At 58.3% G+C, this 20,706-nt stretch overlaps 1 protein-coding gene across 7 annotated transcripts in view; it reads left to right on the top strand.

Moving 5' to 3' along the window:
• ANK1 (ankyrin 1) overlaps positions 1–20,706 on the top strand; it is a 68,008-nt gene that overhangs the window by 15,060 nt on the left and 32,242 nt on the right. For all 7 annotated transcript variants that reach the window (XM_026658413.1, XM_026658396.1, XM_026658410.1 and 4 more), the window contains exons 3-11: positions 8,742–8,840; positions 14,390–14,488; positions 15,412–15,510; positions 15,628–15,813; positions 16,123–16,221; positions 17,578–17,676; positions 18,022–18,120; positions 18,725–18,922; positions 19,718–19,816. In XM_026658413.1, the coding sequence (XP_026514198.1) occupies positions 8,742–8,840; positions 14,390–14,488; positions 15,412–15,510; positions 15,628–15,813; positions 16,123–16,221; positions 17,578–17,676; positions 18,022–18,120; positions 18,725–18,922; positions 19,718–19,816 (1,077 nt within the window). The remainder of the gene's footprint in view (positions 1–8,741; positions 8,841–14,389; positions 14,489–15,411; positions 15,511–15,627; positions 15,814–16,122; positions 16,222–17,577; positions 17,677–18,021; positions 18,121–18,724; positions 18,923–19,717; positions 19,817–20,706) is intronic.

Here is a 20,706-nt window from a genome sequence, read left to right as displayed (position 1 = left end):
TCTGGCTTCGCCCCCAAAAGGTGAGGAAATGCATATTGCTTTAGAATGCGTGCAACACTGAATGACAAAAGAAGAGGCCAGGGCAATACCGGTAAGGGCAAGTTTTACAGGATGCAGACAGGAACTCATCTCAACAGTAGGTTAAGGTCACTAGGATTCTGGTACCAGCCCCTGAGGTCCTATAATCATGTGCCCTCTTAGCCCATGTATGACCGCCCCAGAGTGGGGGTGTTTGCTGGGTAGCAAGGGGAGTGAACTGGTGGGCAGGGAGCGTGGCTTGTGGCTCCCTTGAGGAGTGTGGGGGGTTGAGGCCGCTGGGTGGGGCGCAGAGTGCTCGTCACAGGATAGAGGGCAGATCAGCAGTGGCAGGTGCAGTATGGGGGCCTGGAGGCCCATCCTCAGGGCCTTTTATGGACCTCCCCACCCTCAGCACTTGGTCCCCTGGCTCTCAGCACAGTGGATGAAGATGGAGAGGGGTGTTGCTGAAATGCCAGGCCCTTAGGGGTCCCTGGAGATGCTGGGCTGGTGGAGCCACTCACACTGCCAGGCCCGGCTCCTCTGTCCAGGCAGCGAGAGCTGCAGTCTCCAGAGGGATTGTCAACAACAGTGGGGCAGCTGCCAAAGAGCAGGGCCCGGGCTGAGCAGTGGGAGGCGCCTGCAGGGGGGCGGGATGGCTCAGGCTGCAGTGGCTGCTCTCAAGAGGAGGCTGGGCTAGAGGGAGGTGAGCTCTGACGTGCAGACTCTGCAGACAGTGTCAGTGTATGTGTGTCTGCTTCGTGCTGAGCCCCAGAGCCGCCCCATTCATACTCACCACTCCCATTGATCCAGCCACTGCAGCTACGGGAGCAGGTGCTACAGGCAGGTTGCACCTGACAGTGCCTTTTCGACACCGCCGGATGGGGGGTACCTGTACAGTGCTGCCGTGCCCTGACTCCAGCGAGCCCCTGGGAGCACATCAAAGGCCATGCTCTGCTCCCAGTGACACCTGGCAAACTCCATTGACTGCAGGGGGTAATTGTTGTCACCAAGAGCCCAGCCCAGCCCCAGCTCTCTGTAACAGAGTTTGCTCCTGAGGGGGGAGCAGGCGCCTGCTGTCTCTCCCAGCTTGGAGAGAACTCCTCTGCTTCCAGCATCCGGCTCTGGGCTGGGCCCCTGCAGCGCCTTTGCTGACTGGCATCCAACAGGTGCAGGGGCTGTGTGGGGCCACTGGAAGGTTAGCGGAAGCGTCACTGTGGGCAGAGGAAGGAGAAAGTTACCATGTCTCTGTTGCAGCTGGATGAACTGATGTTCTCTTCACCAATCGGTCTGTCAGACGCATACATGGCTCATGCAAATGTACACGCTCCCCCCAGACAGATGTGCACCCACGCGCTCCCGCTCGCACGCTCCCCCCAGACAGATGTGCACCCACGCACTGCCGCTCGCACGTTCCCCCCAGACAGATGTGCACCCATGCGCTCCCTCTCGCACTCTCCCCCCAGACAGATGTGCACCCATATGCTTCTGCTTTCATGTGGACTCAGACTTGCCCACCGAGACTCTGATGTTTGCAGGGACATTGGCTCATACTTGTGTCTGCATGTCCTGACAGACACGATGAGATCACAGCGGGTCATGGAGCTCCCAGTCCTGCTGCTCTGGCAGGAGCCCCTGTCCCCGTGCAGACCCCTGCCATGGGACCCTCACCCTGGCGCTGCTGCTCCCACTGAGGGTCATGCACTCTCTCCAGCCCCTGGGACCGGCAGCAAAGGCCATTGGGGCATCTGCTAGCCCTGCTAGAGCCTTGGCTCACTGCCCTGTGTAGGAAGGAACAAGCCCCTTGGCGGGTGCTTGGCAGAGCCCAGAGACTTCGGCTTGTGACCAGAACGTTGGCTGTCCCTGGTGGTTCTGACCCTCCGGTGCGGGCCTGCCCCAGCCCTGGGCCTGGCCCCCTGCTGTGTGCTCCCTGGGTTCAGCCATGCACTTGTCCCCTGTAGGTGCCATTAGCCGGTCCGGGTTAGAGCGAGAGCAGCAGTAGAGCGCGCCTCAGCAATTCCTGCCCAGCACACGTGGCTGTGGAGTGAGCCCCGCAGGGGGTGCTGCTGGGCTGGCTGGGGGACCGGGGTCTGGAGCGGTTTGTTATCTCTTAGTTGCCGTCCCAGATCCTGCTTCCCGGCCTTAGGGACAGAGCAGCCTGGGCAGGCTAAGGAGTGTCCCTCCCCTCTGCCGGAGGCCCTGGAGCTGTCCCAGGCCAGCCCTGGGGAATGGGGGGCACTCCGTCAGGGCTGGGCCTGCTCCCTGTCGCCAGGTAAAGCATGGGGGGAGCGAGGGCTCTGGGCAGCGCTGGGGAGCCCTGCTTGGAGGGGGAGCATTTCCGAGCTCCACTCCCTGCTTGAGCTCTCATCTGTTGCCTCCTCAGTGAGAGATCGCGAGCAGCATGGGAGCCGAGTGGGGGGGCACCTGTGGGCATGGACAGGCGTAGGTGTGCTTCCCAGGGCTGGAGTGCATGGGGGGGCGCTCTGTGTGTGTGTGTGTCTGTGTGTCTGTGTGTCTGTGTGCACGGTGCTGTCTGTGTGCACGGTGCTGTGTGTGTGCACTGTGTGCACAGCGCTGTGTGTGCACGACGCTGTGTGTGTGTGCACTGTGTGCATGGTGCTGTGTGTGTGGGCTTGCAGGGATGGAAGTCAGAAGTGAATTGGCCCAGAGTTGACTTGTAGAAAGTCTCTACCTTTGCTGATCCTTTAAACTCTTTGAATGAAAGCTGTTCCCTTGGGCTCTCCTCTTTCCTGGGCTCCTTCCTCTGGGACGGAGACTCGGACCCCTGCCTCGGTCCTGGCAGGTAAGCAAAGCAGGAACTGATTGTGTATTTTGCTACCGTGTAAATCTCCATGGGGATGCTGCTATTGAGTCTCCAGCATGTGAAGGATCTGTAGATCTGAACAGTTTTGCAGTTCACCCTCACCTTAGTGCCAGGCCCCTGGGCTTTGTGCCAGGCTCCACGCTAAGTAGATCACAGACTTACACCAAATCCAGGCAGGATCTTCTGAGCGGCTGTGCTTTCGTTTCTGAATCCAGCACGCTCATGAAACCCAATTGCTGCTCTCTCGTGTGGGCTCCCCGGGGGAGCAGAACCCTGGTACTGAGCTGCAGCATGAGGCCGGTTACTTGGCACACTCGCCCTGCTCCTGGGTTGGGTACATTCACTCACCCCTCAGTGAGGGTATTGAACGGGCCCGCTGCTCTCTCAGATCACTGGGAATGGGTGTGTGTGTGTGTGGGGGGGATTTAAAGGGGGGCGAGGGAAGTTTAATTCTGAGTCACGTTCTTTTCCTACGAGTTCTGGAGCTCCCCGCCCGGTGCAGCACGGCGTCGCTGGATGCAAAGGGAAGCTGGGATCCATTCGTTCTGCCTGCTCTGCACTCAGCTTTGGGCGTCCCCAAGGCTGGGGGGTAGCAGACGAGAGTGAGCTGAGGGGGCTGTGGCTACTTCCAGGGTGTGAGAGGCCATGAATAGAGGGTGACTTGAACCATGCTGCTACTTCACTTTTGAGACTAGCTGAAAGCTCCTGAGGAGACCTGGGAACGTGCCCCGCCCCATCGCGTTATTCCCAGAGAGGAGGAATTCTGGGGCCTGGAGGAGGCTATGCGGGTGGAGAGCAGAGCTCACGTGCCTGGTTCTGAACAGCCCTTTCCTAGCATGGTGGGGTTCCCTTCCGCCAGAGTCTCCATTCGGTGACGTGCAGGGAGCCCTGCCAAGCCTGCTGCTGGTGAGACGTTGGACTGCCTGGACTGGGAGGACCTGGGAGCATGTGACTGCGGCAGTCAGGAGCCTCCGTCAGTGATGTCTTCAAACTGGTTCCCGTTTGCTTTGTGCATCTCGCTGTGGTTAGATGGCACCTTTGGGTTTTCCTCCTGGGGAATATCAAACCTGTGGGAAAGGTCCAACCTCACATGTCCTGTATGTAATAAAGGGGATGTATGTGGTCAGACCTATCCCACAGGCCCTGTATTCTTACACAAATGCAGAGACCTTAACATGCCATCTGATCTTCATCCCCATCCTTCCGATTCCATCATCATCATCGGCACCAGTACCAGCATCTTCACTGTGCATCTCCTTCCTCCACATGCCTGTCCGATTCCCAGGCACTTCACTGCCCTCGCTTTCGGTTCGAGACCTGAGAACAGGCAAGGCCCGTTGCTGCCAGCTCCCTGGTCAATAGGAGCTAGCATTCTAGTCTGTCCAGGTGTGCAGCCAGGTCAATCTCCTAATCTGTAACCTCGCCCAGGCCCTATACCTCGCTCCCTGTGGAGAGCAAAGCCCCATCTCTCGTGTTTTCCGAATGGTTGAGTGCATTGTGCATGTAGCCACGGGGCAGAGTATTTCTGGGTGGCATTCACAGCAGTTAGGTGTGGGAACATGACGCTCTCTGATTAGGGCACTGCACAGGCTCCTGCAGGTTGGTTTGGGGCAAATGATCGAATAGATTGCGTTGTTCTTGAGGCTTGGATACAGGCTTTGTAAACACTCAGCTCGTCACTCTGGGGCCGGAGAATAAAGATTTTTCACAGGTTTCTGAGCATCTGAGAGGATATTTACTACCCCTGTAAGTGACAGGATGTGTATGTTACAGAGGGAGAATCTGAGTGTGTTTATTGCCGTGTGTGTGTCATGGACAGAGCACCTGTGTGTCTATGTTCACGTGCCTGGTATGCAAATATTCCAGAATGTGTGTCTATACCCATGTGCTCTCTCTCGCTCTGTGTGTGTTTGTGTGTGTGTGTTAGTTACAGAGTGAGTGTGTCTATGGCCGTGTGTGTGTGTGTGTGTGTGTGTGTGTGTGTGTGTGTTACAGAATCTGCTTTCACTGCATAATATCCATCTCTCCATTTCAGCTTTTTTCTAGGAGCTTTGCATCCTCCCAGGCTAGGTGCATTTCCGCTTGGCATGATGCCTCTCCCCTCGTGGGATCTGAAAGTCTTTCAAGTCAATTTTCAGCAGATGTGTGTGGATTTGTAGGTTTTACTCTGGTACAATTAGGGCTGTTGCCAGAGCTGAAAAGAAGAATATTTTACAAGGAATAAATTCATCTCTTGGCTCTAGTACTTTGCAAGGGGCCCTTCTAGCAGGAGATAGAAGGAAAGCCTCTTTTTAGTTTTCAGAGTAGCAGCCGTGTTAGTCTGTATCCGCAAAAAGAACAGGAGTATTTGTGGCACCTTAGAGACTAACAAATTTATTTGAGCATAAGCTTTTGTGGGCTACAGCCCACTTCATTGGATGCATGTAATGGAAAATACAGTAGGAAGATATATATATACACAGAGAACATGAAACAATGGGTGTTACCATGCACACTATAAGGAGAGTGATCAGTTAAGGTGAGCTTTTATCAGCAGGAGAGAAAAAGAACGGTTTGTAGTGGTAATGAAAATGGCCCATTTCCAGCAATTGACAAGGAGATATGAGGAACTGTAGGGGAGGGAAAATAAGCATGGGGAAATAGTTTTACTTTGTGTAATGGCCCATCCACTCCCAGTCTTTATTCAAGCCTAATTTAATGGTGTCCAATTTGCAAATTAATTCCAATTCAGCAGTCTCTCCTTGGAGTCTGTTTTTGAAATTTTTTTGTTGTAATATTTTTAGTAAAATTACTCAACCATGAGGGGTTTTTTAAGTTGAATGTTAGTGTTGAGTATTTCCTGGAAGCTGGTTGGAGCTGGAACCCCACGGGTGCTGCTGAGAGCCCTTCCTTGTGTCTCCCCCCAAGCCGGATTTCCGTGGAGACAAATCAGTGCCCTACACTGACCTTTTACCGGTTTAGAGAAGCACCAGCAGACAGCCAGCACGTGTGATGCACCAGGCAGGAGTGTGTCTCCACAGCGGATGCTCACAGCTCAGATGGGCTCCACACACCCAGCTGCAGGAATGAGGAAGCACCCAGGTGCGGGAGGCGTTCTCTGGGGGCAGAAGTCCCAGTTGAAACAGCCTAGGAGTGTTTAAGCCCCTCCCCACCCAGCCCTGGTGGTCACCCCTGGGAAACCAAACTGGGCACCAGAAATAAGAGCAGAAGCTGCCTCAGCGGCCTCTCGATTGCTGACTGTGCTGACAGCTGGCTGTGGTGAGATGCTACCGGGGCGCTCGCTGGGCAGCCATGCTGCACACCGAGGCTGTGTGTAGGAGAGATGCCAAACCGAGCACTAGTAGAAATGTCCCTGGGGGGGTTGTTTTATTGATGACACAGTTTCCTGGAGTGTGTGCAGCTTAACAGCCGCACAGTCTCCTCCTGACCCTGCACTACTCACTACCAGTGAAGACAATGGAAGCTGTAACTGAGTGAGAGCAGCACGCCTGGGCCCTCCCTGTGCAGCTTGCAAAGCAAGGAAGAAACCAGCACCTTGTTTGGGTTTGGCCTCCCCTTGCAGGGTTTGCAGCCCCAGTAGTGCAGCGCTGGGGGAGTGGGGGGGGGTTTTAGGGGGTGCACAGGAACCACAAGGCAAGGTCGGCTAGGAATGGTTCTCAGCTGAGTGAAGGGCAGAACAAACAGTATCAAAGGGGAAGGTGAATGAGCTGTACATCGTGTCGGGCGCTGTAGGGTAACAGAGACGTGTGAAAGTCATTTGCCATTGGACACAGGCCTCTGCAACTGGTTCTTCTGCTGATGAAAAAAATGACCTAATATTTGCAGTTAATGTTTTGTACGGTAACTTCAGTGAAAAATGTTCCCCTGGGGCATTTCCTCTGATACCTGGCGGGTTTTGTGTGCCTGTGTCTGGAGCCAAGGTTAGCGGCAGCTGCTGCTTCTGATACGATCAGTGGCCCAGACAGAGCACCAAGCTACATTTTAAGTTTTTATTTCAATGTTGGTGAATGTTAGGGCTTCTGCAGACTTGTCCCTCCCGGCTGGTCCAGTGCAGCTCAGTCCTAACCTGCAGCCCCTGCTAGCCGAGCTCTGGGCGCGTGCACACCCACCTTCGCCCTACCAAGGCACCGTAATGCTGACCTGCAGCACTTAGTGCTGGGCCCTCTTCAGCAGGGACAGTAAGTCATTCCCAGTTGTGCGCTGTGGGGGTTGAGCTGAGCCCATCGTATTAATGTCATTGTGCCAGGGTGGGGATTTTCCAGGACCTCCAAAGTGAGCAGATGAGCCCCGGGGCCCTGCATGGGCAGGGAGAGCTGCATTGTTGTAGTGTCGTTATCTTTCTCATGGAGCTGCTGATGGCTCCCGGAGTTCATTGAGCCCAATCCATAGCACATGCCCCTCACGGTGCCCACGGCTCCCAAGTAAGCTCCAGCACCAAGCACTACGTCAGCCTTCATCCTCCAGTGCAAGGTGCTCCTGCAGGGAGAAGACTGCATCAGCAGCTGCTGTGCGGCGTCTTGGCATCGGGCTCTGACAGCAGGGCAAACACTCCCGCTGCTTCCCCTGCTGCAGCGCCTGCCTTGTAAAGACACCCTCTGGGAAGGGGCTCTGGGCAGGACTCCCCAGGGGTAGGGAGGGCTGCTCCCAGCTGAGGCTTTGGCGCCCACAGCTCTGGGTCCAATGTACTGGGAGTGAGCCGGGGTTTGTACTGTGCCTAGCCCGAGGGTTCCTGGTCTCTGAGCGGGGCCCCTGGTGCTGCTGCCATGCCGATACTAAGAGCGAATGCCTGGAGGAGTGGCGCATTGTGCTGGCAAAGGGAAAACAGTTGGGGCGCTTGTGTTCACCTGCAGCAGCCAGTGGCATCCCAGACACCAGGGGTCGGGGGGACCTGAGCTGGGGGCGCCCTGCCAGTGCAGGCCCCACCACACATACTGATTGCAGCACCATCTGAAGGGGGAGGGGTGGGCACATGGGGGTGGCATCTGCTCAGAGGCAGCCTCAACGCAGGAGCTTCTTGCTGCAGAAACCCTCTCTCGCAGCAAGAGCCATTGGGCAGGCCCGAGGGCGCTGGCATGGTCTAAGGCAGCAGGAACTAGTGTGAGAGCACAGTTGGGCCCAATCAGCGTCTGGGCTCAAAGCGACCTGGGCAGAGATTTGGGCCCTGACGGGCAGCAGGGTGTGTGTGAGCAGAGCAGGCAGCGGTCAGAGCAGCACCACAAGGCGTTTGTCCCAGCTGGGGCGGTGGGTGTCGCTGGGAGTCCTGGTGTTGGCATGGCTGGTGGGGGTTTGTGCTAAACCTAGTAGCCCGCTGTGCAGAGCGTTGGCACTGGGACATTGCTGGAGGAACGATGCTGGGGGTGGTGATGCTGCTGCCAGATGCTGGTGGGTTTGTCTGGCACAGGAGCACTGTGGGTGGGCAGATGGCAGGCACCAAAACACCAGGTGCCAGTGGATTCTCCCCGCTCCATCTGGATGCTGATGTGAGCTGATCTCCTGAGGCAGCAGCTCCTCACCGGGGTTTATAGCTCTGGGATTCTGATGTCCCTGCTTCGAGAGGAGCAATTCGCAGGGAGAGCAAACTGGCTGGGCACCAGGAACTGCTGAATCGTAGTCCCAACTCTGAGGCCTCGAGCAAGCTACACCTGCCTCTGTTTCCCTGTCTGTATCATGGGGCAGCACGATAGATCTGCATTGGGTCTAGGGTAGCTGGTATCTAAAGGCTCAACGTTGTTAGCAGCTGGTGGCCCAGGGCTTCGCTCTGCTCCATGCAGCCTCGTGGGCTTTGTGTTTGCAGCCCCGTCTCCATGGGCTCCATGGCAGCAGGGTTCCCCTCTGCTGCCCCCAGCTTCCATGAGTGCGTTCCCCAACCTGGCTAACCAGCCCGCCTCTCTGCTCATTCCAGAACGGGCTGAACGCCCTGCATCTGGCCTCCAAGGAAGGCCACGTGAAGATGGTGGCTGAGCTGCTGCACAAGGAAATCGTTTTAGAAACGACAACCAAGGTACGGGCTGGCTCGGGCGGGAGATGGGGGCTCAGCACATCCTTTGCCCACATTGTACCCGCGGGAGGCTGGGCTTGTAGCAATGGCACTGGGCTGACACTCGGGAGACGTGGGTTCTGTTTCTGTCTCTGCCACAGCTTCTCTCTGCAGCCTTGGGCAGGTTCCTTCTCCTCTCTGCTCTATAAACTGGGGCAGGGGATACTGACCTGCTCCTGGGGCGCAGGGGCCTTTGTCCATGTTGTGTGTGAAGCACATGTTGGATGACAGGGCTAGAGGAATCATAGAAGATTAGGGTTGGAAGAGACCTCAGGGGGTCATCTAGTCCAACCCCCTGCTCAAAGCAGGACCAATTCCCAACTAAATCATCCCAGCCAGGGCTTTGTCAAGCCAGGCCTTAAAAGCCTCTAAGGAAGGAGATTCCACCACCTCCCTAGGTAACCCATTCCAGTGCTTCACCACCCTCCTAGTGAAAAAGTTTTTCCTACTATCCAACCTAGACCTCCCCACTGCAACTTGAGACCATTGCTCCTTGTTCTGTCATCTGCCACCACTGAGAACAGCTGAGCTCCATCCTCTTTGGAATCCCCCTTCAGGTAGTTGAAGTCAGCTATCAAATCCCCACTCATTCTTCTCTTCTGCAGACTAAACAAGCCCAGTTCCCTCAGCCTCTCTTCATAAGCCACGTCCCCCAATAATTTTCATTGCCTTCTGCTGGACTCTCTCCAATTTGTCCACATCCTTTCTGTAATGGGGGGCCCAAAACTGGACGCAATATTCCAGATTTGCCTCACCAGTGCCAAATAGAGGGGAATAATCACTTCCCTCGATCTGCTGGCAATGCTCCTACTAATGCAGCCCAATATGCTGTTAGCCTTCTTGGCGACAAGGGCACATTGTTGACTCATGTCCAGCTTCTCGTCCACTGTAATCCCGAGGTCCTTTTCTGCAGAACTGGCACTTAGCCAGTCGGTCCCCAGCCTGTAGCAGTGCATGGGATTCTTCCATCCTAAGTACATGACTCTGCACTTGTCCTTGTTGAACCTCATCAGATTTCTTTTGGCCCAATCCTCCAATTTGTCTAGGTCACCCTGGACCCTATCCCTACCCTCCAGCGTATCTACCTCTCCCCCCCCGGTTTAGTTCATCCACGAACTTGCTGAGGGTGCAATCCATCCCATCATCCAGATCATTAATGAAGATGCTGAATAAAACTGGCCCCAGGACAGACCCCTGAGGCACTCCGCTTGATACCGGCTGCCAACTAGACATTGAGCGGTTGATCATTACCCGTTGAGCCCGACGATCTATCCAACTTTCAGGCCACCTTATAGTCCATTCATCCAATCCATACTTTTTTAACTTGCTGGCAAGAATACTGTGGGAGACCGTATCAAAAGCTTTGCTAAAGTCGAGATATATCACGTCCACCACTTTCCCCATATCCACAGAGCCAGTTATCTCATCATAGAAGGCAATCAGGTTAGTCAGGCATGACTTGCCCTTGGTGAATCCATGTTGACTGTTTCTGATCACCTTCCTCTCCTCCAAGTGCTTCAAAATGGATTCCTTGAGGACCTGCTCCATGATTTTTCCAGGGACTGAGGTGAGGCTGACTGGTCTGTAGTTCCCCAGATTCTCCTTCTTCTCTTTTTTAAAGATGGGCACTATATTTGCCTTTTTCCAATCATCCAGGACATCCCCTGGTCGCCATGAGTTTTCAAAGATAATGGCCTATGGCTCTGCAATCATATCAGCCAACTCCCTCAGCACCCTCGGATGCATTAGATCCGGCCCCATGGACTTGTGCATGTCCAGCTTTTCTAAATAGTCCTTAACCTGTTCTTTCACCACTGCGGTCTGCTCACCTCCTCCCCATACAGTGTTGCCCAGGACAGCAGTGTGGGAGCTGACCTTGTCTGTGAAGACCGAGGCAAAAAAAGCATTGAGTATTTCAGATTTTTCCACATCATCTGTCACTAGGTTGCCTCCCCCATTCAGTAAGGGTCCCACACTTTTCCTGAACTTCTTCTTGTTGCTAACATACCTGCAGAAATCCTTCTTGTTACCCTTCATATCCCTTGCTAACTCCAATTGTGCTTTGGCCTTCCTGATTACACCCCTGCATGCTCGAGCAATATTTTTATACTCCTCCGTAGGCATCTGTCCAAGTTTCCACTTCTTGTAAGCTTCCTTTTTGTGTTTAAGCTCCCCGAAGATTTCACTGTTAAGCCAAGCTGGTCGCCTGCCATATTTGTTATTCTTTCTGCACATCGGGATGGTTTGTTCCTGCAACCTCAATAAGGCTTCTTTAAAATACAGCCAGCTCTCCTGGACTCCTTTTCCCCCTCATATTAGCCTCCCAGGGGATCCTGCCCATCTGTTCTCTGAAGGAGTCTAAGTCTGCTTTTCTGAAGTCCAGGGTCCGTATTCTGCTGCTCTCCTTTCTTCCTTGTGTCAGGATCCTGCACTCAACCATCTCATGGTCACCGCTGCCCAGGTTGCCACCCACTTCTACTTCCCCTACCAATTCCTACCGAGGGCACGGGGAGGACAGCCTTCCGGCAGCTCCTACCTCGCTACCAGGTCTCTGCTACCTCCTCTTCCCTTTCTCCCCCCGTCCTTTCCCTGCCTGTCTAGTTTCCATCCCTCGTTTACGAAGCGACTGGGCAATGGGTGTAATTGGCGGTGCCAGGCACTGCACCTTCTCACCCTGGGAGGATGCACAGCATGTAGGGACTGGCAAACCTGCTCAGGGGCCTGTTCCCCAGCTAGCTTTTTGGGCTCGTCGCCTGGCCCTGGAAGCCAAGAGCGGGGGTCCTGACCCCCAGCCCGGCACTGCAGGCGTTTCTGGGCCTCCCCCAGCCCTGGCATCACAGCCCTGGTGTGAGCTGGCTGGGAAATGGGGCTGAGGACTAACGTGGTGTCACTTGCACCAATTGACATTCCATGGGAGTGCAAACGTGTGTGCCCTGGACTGGTGAAACACTACCATTGCACACCTGCTGAGATCCCAGCCAGCCTAGCTTACCCGCTGCCATTCACACCAGTTTTCTGAGCAGGGTTAGGGCCCTGCAGCCCTCAGCACATAGACACCATCCGAGTCTCCCCGCAGACATCGGGGGCTGCTAGTCACACGTGCCTAGTGCTTGCAGAGCTGGGCCCAGCACAATGGGCCCCTATCCTGATTGGGGCTGCTGGAGGCTCCCTCCTGTCTAATTAGTCAGTAACAGTCACACTCTGCGCACGGCCCAGCTGCCCTGGGCCCCACGTGTCCCTCTCTCTTGCCCTGTCCCAGTGCCATTGCCCTTGCCCTTGCCGCAGTGATCCTGGAGCAAGGGAGGTGCAGCTGTTCCCATGCGATTGGTTCAGATGTGCCCAGGTGCACTGCTACTCTTAACAGCAGGAGGACTGTGCTCAGATCTCACACCCCCCCTCCTCCCAGCAGAGCAGCTGGTGCTGTGAGCACAGGGACAGTCCCACATTCTCTAGCCGTTGCTGGGCCTCCCAAGGGAGCGCAGGGCTAGACTTTGACCAAAGCCCATCCTTACCCTGTGCCTCTCCTGCCTCTTGGCCTGGAGGACAGGCTGGGATTCATGGCTTTGAGTGTCTCCAGTTCAGCTAAAGGGACCCCTCTTCTGGAGGGAATGGGTTACAAAGGGCATCAGGCTGTGCTCGGTCCCGGAGCAGGGGAAGCAGCACTCCTCTACAGAAACAGCCGGGGATAAGACCACTGAGGATGTGCCCGTACCTAACCTGTGAGAGCTCCTCCTGTCCCAGGTCCAGCAGAACCCCACAGGCCCTTCCTCCCAGCCCTGGGCTGAGCTGCTCAGGCCCAGCCTGGGCCAGCCGTAGTTCTGTGGCTCTCTGAATAACGAGTCATTGTCACCTTGCTCACCCGAAAGTCACCGCGGAGGAGACAAGCGCTCACTCGTGACAGGCGGGACAAAGGCTTTAGCGAGGCGAGCAGGCTGATGAACGAGCAACCTCCAGCACAGTCTGAAGTGAGCCGGGACTGCGAGGCTGCCTGGCTCTGTGTGCACCACATCACTCACTGCACAGTGTCCGTGGCGTCAGCGTTCTGCCCTGTCAGCCAGAGGCAAACGCTGCAGAGGCCTGTGTCTGCATCTCCCTGCCGGCGCGGTCCCAGCATTTCAGGGTTGGGAGGGTGCTGACATCCATGGCATGAGATCCGCAAAGGGGATGCAGCGTGGCCTGGAGATGGATCGGCTCCTGCTCCCGCTCCCCCTGCTTGGGCTCTGGCAGTTGAGGCCCGCTGAGCCTGACTCAGGGTTTTCTGGCTGCGCTGCCATTGATTTAATGTAGAATACAAAATCCTCCTCCTCCTTGTGCTGAAAAAAAGGATGTGGGCCAAGCATCCTGCGCGTGCTGCACGGAGCCGTCGGGCTGGCTCAGGAGTATCCGCTCCCGAGGGGGCCAGGCCTTGCTCTCCCCTCCCCGCCCCAGTGCTGGGGGCTGGGCCATGCCTGCTTCAGTACTCGCTCCTAGCCATGACTGGCTCTGTCCGCTGACTTGGGGCCCTCTTGCCTTTCCTCTGTCACTAGTGGCCAGGCTGGTGGGCTGGCTCCAGTCTCTTGTTCTCTCTTGTTTATTGTCTCCCTTCCTCTGCCTCCTTCCCCTCCCTGCACTGCCTTCGTCCCTCCCTGTGCTGTCTGTCCCCCCCCCACACACCTTTGCCTCTTTGCTTTTGTGTCCCACTCCTATGCTGTGCCTCGCCTCCACACGAGCCCTGTTTCCCCTGCCTGGTGAGGTGCCAGCTGGCCAGGTTCAGCGGGGCCCCTCTCACTGGCCCAGGGACTCAGGCAGACTGTGGCTCTGCAGAGCTGCTCACAGAGCAGATGCAGTCAGGGCAGCGGGAGCAGCTGGGGGGCACAGGGAGAACAGCCTGCCGGGTGAGTTAGCAGGGGGGCAGCCCTGGTCTCAGGCAAGCCCAGGTCAGCAAGGGGCACCTGGGATGGGCGTTCAGCAGCGCCCTGTCCCACACTGATCTTCTCCAGGAGGCAGGGTCTCCACAGCCGCCTGCACACTGTGAATCCCTCCCAGTCGCCCCCTATGTGCCTCTCCAGCATGGAAACAGCCACCAGCCCACGTGGCCCCAGTGTGGCCTCCCAGCTCCCAGGACCAGGGACACACAGACATACATGCTTCGTCCCCCTCCCTGGCACAGAATCCATGCCCATGGCTAGTGCACACAGCCCTCCTGCGTGCACGCTGGGTTTGCCCACCCTGGAGTGTTTGTTTGCAAATTAACTCTGTGCCCTCCTCCCCTCCCCCGGGACACGTGTGGAAATGCCGTGGCTCGTCTGCACACGGGGTTTGCACGTGTTGGTTAGGTGTCAACTAACGCATGTTGAATTACACGTTTCCCTGAGTCCAGACTTGGCCTGCGTGGCTAGTGTGCGCACTCCCCAGTAGCTCGCAGCCAAGAATACCAGCTCCAAGCACACCTACCTGGCTTCCCCATGCACAGCCGCTCTCAGACCCTGCCCCGTGTGCTGCACCCTGACTCGCCCTGTCCCGCTGTGTTTCAGAAGGGGAACACGGCCCTGCACATCGCAGCCCTGGCGGGACAGGAGGACGTGGTCCGGGAGCTGGTGAACTATGGGGCAAACGTCAATGCGCAGTCGCAGGTAAAGCATGCTCTCCAGGTGTTAAACAGCCCCCAGGCAGGTGCGCTGGTCCAGGCTTGGCCCCTGACAGTGCTGGCAGCCATGCCCTAGAGCCTGCCTGCCGCCCAGCCCTGCAGTGCTGACGGCCACTCCTGGGCTGGCTTTTCTCTGCCCGTTTTCCTTTGAACCATTGGCAAGCCTTGTGCCTGAGCAGACACGGCACCTCTGGCCGGCCGGGGAGGGTTAGAAATGTCATGGCAGGAGGACATGGCCACGCTACCAGTGCTGGCCTGCAGCTGCTGCTCCCCTGGAAGGTCAGTAAGAGCTGGAGAGAGTGAGAAAGAGAGAGAAACATCCAGGGCCAGGTTTCCGAGGGCTCAGCCCCCAGCGTACTCCCAGCATGCTGAGCGCAGCTTGAACTCGGCCCCTAGTGAGTAGGGGCGGGGATGGGGAAAGCATGTTACCACACTTCACGCACAGAGCCGCCCAGGAACTGGGTATGTGACAGGGAGATGGCATTGATTTGATCGCCTCCCTGTCACTGGTCCCCTGTCTGGCGAGACGCATAGCTTGGCTGTGTCTGCGCAGTGCCCGGCAAAATAGGGCCCTGTCTGGAGCCGCTGGGTGCTGCTGAGGTGTGGATATTCACTAGCACTAGCGAGTAGAGACGCTTTCCCATCTTGTACGGACCAAGCACTTGACCCTTTGTTCTCCTCAGAGATCCTATGGCACTTTCTGAAGACTAGGGGTGTTACCCTGGCAGGTTTCCTGGGCCAGTCCCAGCATCCATTCTGTCCTGCGAATGCCATTGGGGTTTCACTCCTCCTCCCACCCCTGTTGTGTTTCACCATGTGGGGTGGAGTGGCTGCAGGCTTGCAGGGAGCTCTGGGTCCTACAGGGTGAGGAGCAGTCCGTGACGGTCATGTATGGCTCTGTGTTTGCAGAAAGGCTTCACGCCCCTCTACATGGCAGCTCAGGAAAATCACCTGGAAGTCGTCAAATTCCTGCTGGAAAGCGGCGCCAACCAAAATGTAGCCACAGAGGTGAGACCCTGCAGGAGCTGGTGCCCAGAGCCCGTGGCCAGTGCTGCTGTCGGGCTATCGTGTCCTGCACTGGCTCCCCCTTGCTCTGCATCTCACCTCCCTCTCTATCTCCGGCAGGATGGCTTCACGCCGCTGGCCGTCGCTCTGCAGCAGGGGCATGAGAACGTGGTCGCCCACCTCATCAACTATGGGACGAAGGGGAAGGTCCGTCTGCCCGCCCTGCACATCGCTGCCCGCAACGATGACACCAGAACGGCCGCGGTGCTCCTGCAGAATGACCCCAACGCCGACGTCCTCTCCAAGGTACCGCGGGCTCCCCTGCGAGGGCTGGTGTCAGCCGGCACTCCCACCGGAAGCCATGCTGCAGCGGCTGCCCAGAGCCTGGCACTCCCGCCCTGCTCCTCTCTCCCCACTGAAGGGTTTACAAGCCCCATTTCCTCCCAGGCCCTGCGGCCCCAGGCCAGCTCAGAGCGCACTGCAGAGCATGCTGGGGCAGGGAATCGGGAGCTGGTCCAGGTCCCTGGGACAGGGGGCTGCAGTCAGGGTCCGAGCCTGTCTGCAGTCAGTTGGTCTGTCTGTGGGGCTGCATTGACCCGCCCTTTCTCTCCCCAGACCGGATTTACCCCCCTGCACATCGCGGCTCACTACGAGAACCTCAACGTGGCCCAGCTCCTGCTGAACCGTGGTGCTAGCGTCAACTTCACCCCACAGGTGGGTCAGAGGCAGCCCAGCGCCTCACGCACTCGGCAGCGAGGGGCAGGGGCTCAGGAACGTCTCGCTGTGCTGTCGGAATGGCACGATCCGCCTGGAGTCTGCCCGGCTGCTCTCGGGTGTGCGGAGAGCAGAGATCCCGTGGGCGGGGCAGACGGCCGCCTCGCCAGGGGCTCCTAATGGCAGTCAGCAATTACTACCCCTGCCCACATGGAGCCCGTCCCCTCCCACCTGTCCCAGCCGCCTTCGCCCAGCTGGGGACCTCCAGCGTCTCTCAGCTCTGCTGGCAGCTGCCCCCTCGCAGCCCCGCCTGCATGCGGCACATGAACGACCCGTGTCCTCACGACAAGCATGTGGCCTGGGGGAGCGGAGCAGGAGCTGATCCACGCCCTGCTGCCTGGGGCCCAGGGGGGACTTGCTGAACTCCCCACAAGTGGCAGAGTTAAGCACATGCTGTGTGACTGGAGAACTTTCCATCAGACGTGCTCAGCAGCGGCTGGGTTGGGAGGCTTTTCTCTGCGTCAGGCCTGTGCTGCTGTCTGCCAGCTCTGGGGGGCAGTGGGTGCTGACTGCCCCCCACCTTCCCCAGCTCCATAGGGCAGTGGGACTGACCTGCCCCACACCTCCCCCTGCTCTGACTGCCTGTCACGGAGTGTGGGGGAGACAAGGCCCTGCACCCCCGGCTTCCTGCGATTCACCATGACTCTCAGCCAGCCAGTAAAACAGAAGGTTTATTCAGATGACAGGAACACAGTCCAAGACAGGTCTCGCAGGTACAGACAACAGGACCCCCTCAGTTAGGTCCCTCTTGGGGGGGGCAGGGAGGCCAGAGCCCCGTTGGGAGGCCAGAACCCCGTCTGGGCTCCCCTCCATTTCCCCATTCAGCTCCAAACTGAAACTCCCTCCGGCCGTCTCACTCAGCCTCCCCCCGGCTCCTCCCCCAGCCTTTGTCCAGTTTCCCGGGCAGAAGTGTCACCTGGCCTCCAACCCCCTTCCTGGGTTCTCATGTTACATGCTCAGGTATCCTCCCTCAAGGAAAGTCTCCCATCCCCAATGCAGACAGTCCCAGCAAAACTCCCCCGCAATCTTCCCAGGTCAATACTCCCCACTCAGTATTTAAAGAACACATCAAGAACATTCCCAGTTCATCACACTGCCCTCCCCAAGCTCCGTGGGGCAGTGGACGGTGACTGTCCCCCCATCAGCTCCATGGGGCAGTGGATGCCGACCTGCCTCCCCCAGCTCCGAGGGGAATGGGCGCTGACTGTCCTCCCTCCAGCTCCGTGGAGCAGTGGGCTGTGACGGCCCGTGGGGTTCCCAGCTCGACGCTCTCCGATGCTGTTTCTCTGCCCCTAGAACGGGATTACTCCACTGCATGTGGCCTCCCGCCGGGGCAACGTCATCATGGTGCGGCTGCTGCTGGACCGAGGGGCCCAGATAGAGACAAGGACCAAGGTGAGACTCACCGTGTCCCCAGCTTGTGTTCCCTCCCCCACCCCAGTGCGTGCATGGGCCCGAGACACCCCCTCCCCCCACGCAGACCAGAGCCCTTGTGCGGCGGGAGCCACTGGCCACGTGCATGCACTGTCCAGACGGGCTGGTGAGCGGGCGTGTCGCTGGGCCCTGGGGAGAGGGCAGCGTGACGGAGATGTGTGGCTGGCTTCTGGAGTGTGCAGGGAGCATCAGGCTGGGACAAGCCTCCCGTACCCTGTGCGCTTGATTTCACATCCCTGAGGTCCACAGAGTCTCTCGCCACCCCCCGCCCGCCCCGAGGTCCTGACCTCCCTCTCTGTTCTCTAGGACGAGCTGACTCCCCTGCACTGTGCAGCCAGGAATGGACACGTGCGAATCATGGAGATCCTGCTGGACCACGGGGCTCCCATCCAAGCAAAAACCAAGGTGCCTGGCCCTGGCCTGTGGGGCTCTGGGTGTTGCCTTGCCTCGGCTCTGCCTCGGAGCCTGGGCCTGCTCCCTGGGCGCTGGGGAAGCGAGGGCCCTGAGCGGCACTAGTGGGCAGAGACCTGGGAAGGCCCCACGCGTTAGAGGCTCCCTGAGCCGTAGTGCGTGCATGGGCCTACCCCGGCAGCCTGGAGTGGGCTCCTGGCGCTCCGCGGGTGGGGAAGAGCAGCTCTGATTTGATGCACAAGGCAGCGTGGGCATCCCCGGCCCACATCGAGCAGTGCCCCTCACTCAGCGCCCCGCCTGCTGCCTCCCGGGGCCAGGCCACGAACGTCCCCTGCAGTGGGCGCAAGCTTCTGAGAAAGGTGCAGTCCCCATACCGCAGCCAGCCAGGCAGCAGTGCTGCAGCTTGTTCCCTGGCCCCAGCCCAGCCTCACGCATCCTCTGCCCCTTTGCAGGGATCTCAATGCCTGTGCGGGGCCCCCAGCCCCCCTCCCTGCCCTGGGTCTCCGGCAGGGGCCAGATTTGTGCCCCATTGGCCCAGGGGAAGCCCCTGTGTCCTGCCTGACTCTGCCCTAATGCCCAGGCTGTTCCCTGCCCTCAGAACGGCCTGTCGCCCATTCACATGGCGGCTCAGGGAGACCACCTGGACTGCGTGCGGCTGCTGCTGCAGTACAACGCTGAGATCGACGACATCACGCTGGACCACCTCACGCCGCTGCATGTGGCCGCGCACTGCGGGCACCACCGCGTGGCCAAGATGCTGCTGGACAAGGGGGCCAAGCCCAATGCCCGAGCACTGGTGAGCAGCGTGGGCTGGGCAGGGGGCCCAGTGGGAGGGCTGTGCCCTGAGGGTCTGACCAGCTGTCACGGCGTCCCCGGGTGATGCTCTGGAACTGCTCCCTACGAAGCCAGGTAGGACTCTGGTGAAGTCTCCTCTCTGTGAGCAGACTGTCTTCAGGGCAAGCAGCTCACACGGCTTCCACCTTCCTGAGTCTGACCTTGGAGCATTCAGCCTCCTCTGCCTCTCCATGCGCTTCCCACAGCGAGTCGCCCAGGCGGGGTCCTGGGGAAGCCAGAGGGTCCTGCACCCCCACTTCGCAGTCAGACGTGACTCTCAGCCAGCCAGTAAGGTTTATTAGATGACAGGAACACGGTCTAAAACAGAGCTTGTAGATACAGAGAATAGGACCCCTCATCTGGGTCCATTTTGGGGGGCAGTGAGCCAGACACCCACATCTGCATTCACTCCATATCCCCAGCCAGCCCCAAACTGACTCACCCTCCAGCCCCTCCTCCTCTGGGCTTTGTCCCTTTCCCGGGCCAGGAGGCACTTGATCTCTTTGTTCTCCAACACCTTCAGTTGGCATCTTGCAGGGGAGGGGCCCAGGCCATTAGTTGCCAGGAAACAGAGTGCCAGCCATTCTCTGTGCAGACAGAGGCCTTCTTGGGCTCTGCAACAATCACACACCCTGATCCCACCACCTAAATACCTAAGAACTGCATAGGGGAAACTGAGGCACCCACACAGTAGTCAGAGAAAACATTAAGAACATTCCCACTTCGTCACACCAGCCGCTTCCCTGTCTGTCCGTAGAACGGCTTTACGCCCCTGCACATCGCCTGCAAGAAGAACCACATCCGGGTGATGGAGCTGCTGCTGAAGACTGGTGCCTCCATCGATGCTGTCACGGAGGTACGCTGCCCTGCCCCAGCTGCGGAGACGCACTTGCCTGGGCTGCCTTTCCTGTGTTCAGGGCGCTGCTGCCAGCAAGCCTGCATGCAGCAGGATGGGCCAGCCCGGGGGAGGCTGCGGTCCACGGGGTGGTGGCCCCAGTCCTGCCAGGTGCCTTGCTCTGGTGGCGCTGCTGTCTCTGATGTGGTGAGCAGAAAGGCCATGGCCGAGCAGCACCTTGGAGCAGTGCCCCAGGCTCACTGCCCATGGTGGGAGGGAGCAGGGAGCCCTCCTCTGCCAGCCTGGCCAGGGGGCCCGGGGAGCTGGGCTGGGTGGGCTGGGCAGCGGCACCTCCCAGATCTGGGAGCAGGGACACAGTTCTCCCTCACCCGCGGCCTGTGATTTGGGCACCAGCATGAGACACCCTAGGGCTTTGGGGCCTGAGGCCTGATCTTGGGGCACGTCGGAAACTCCCCATTACTGAGCCAAGGTGACGACCCTGGAATGGGCAAGGCCGTGGCTGCTGCTTGTGTCAGCAGGGCTTCCCCACGCTCCTTGAAGGGGCTGCTGGCGGCCTGGAGCAGAGCTGTGTGCAGGAACTCAGACACCCTCTGCCCGGGCTCTTCCCAAGCCCCAGATCCCCCCTCCAGGCCCAGCAGATACACACGGGAGATAATGGGGGGGGGGCTCCTCCCCCGAGCCCTTCCCTAGGGTTAGCCTGTCTCAGCTGGTACTTATGTCAGTGCTTGGGAAGCAGAACCCACCTGGCAGCAGGACCCTGGTCTTTCGGTGCCCGTGTCAGCCCCTGGAAGTGGGGGGTGGAGGAGGACTCTCGTCCCCCGTGTGCAGGCACCGTGCCGGTTGTGCTGACTCTCTGCCTGTCTCACTCGTCCCCCGTGTGCAGGCACTGT

Source organism: Terrapene carolina, unplaced genomic scaffold (assembly GCF_002925995.2).
Source record: "Terrapene carolina triunguis isolate 2854851 unplaced genomic scaffold, T_m_triunguis-2.0 Scaffold53, whole genome shotgun sequence".
Lineage (NCBI taxonomy): Eukaryota > Metazoa > Chordata > Testudines > Emydidae > Terrapene > Terrapene triunguis.
The sequence above is the reverse complement of the archived record's forward strand: the minus strand, read 5'-3'. Positions and strand labels throughout refer to the sequence as shown.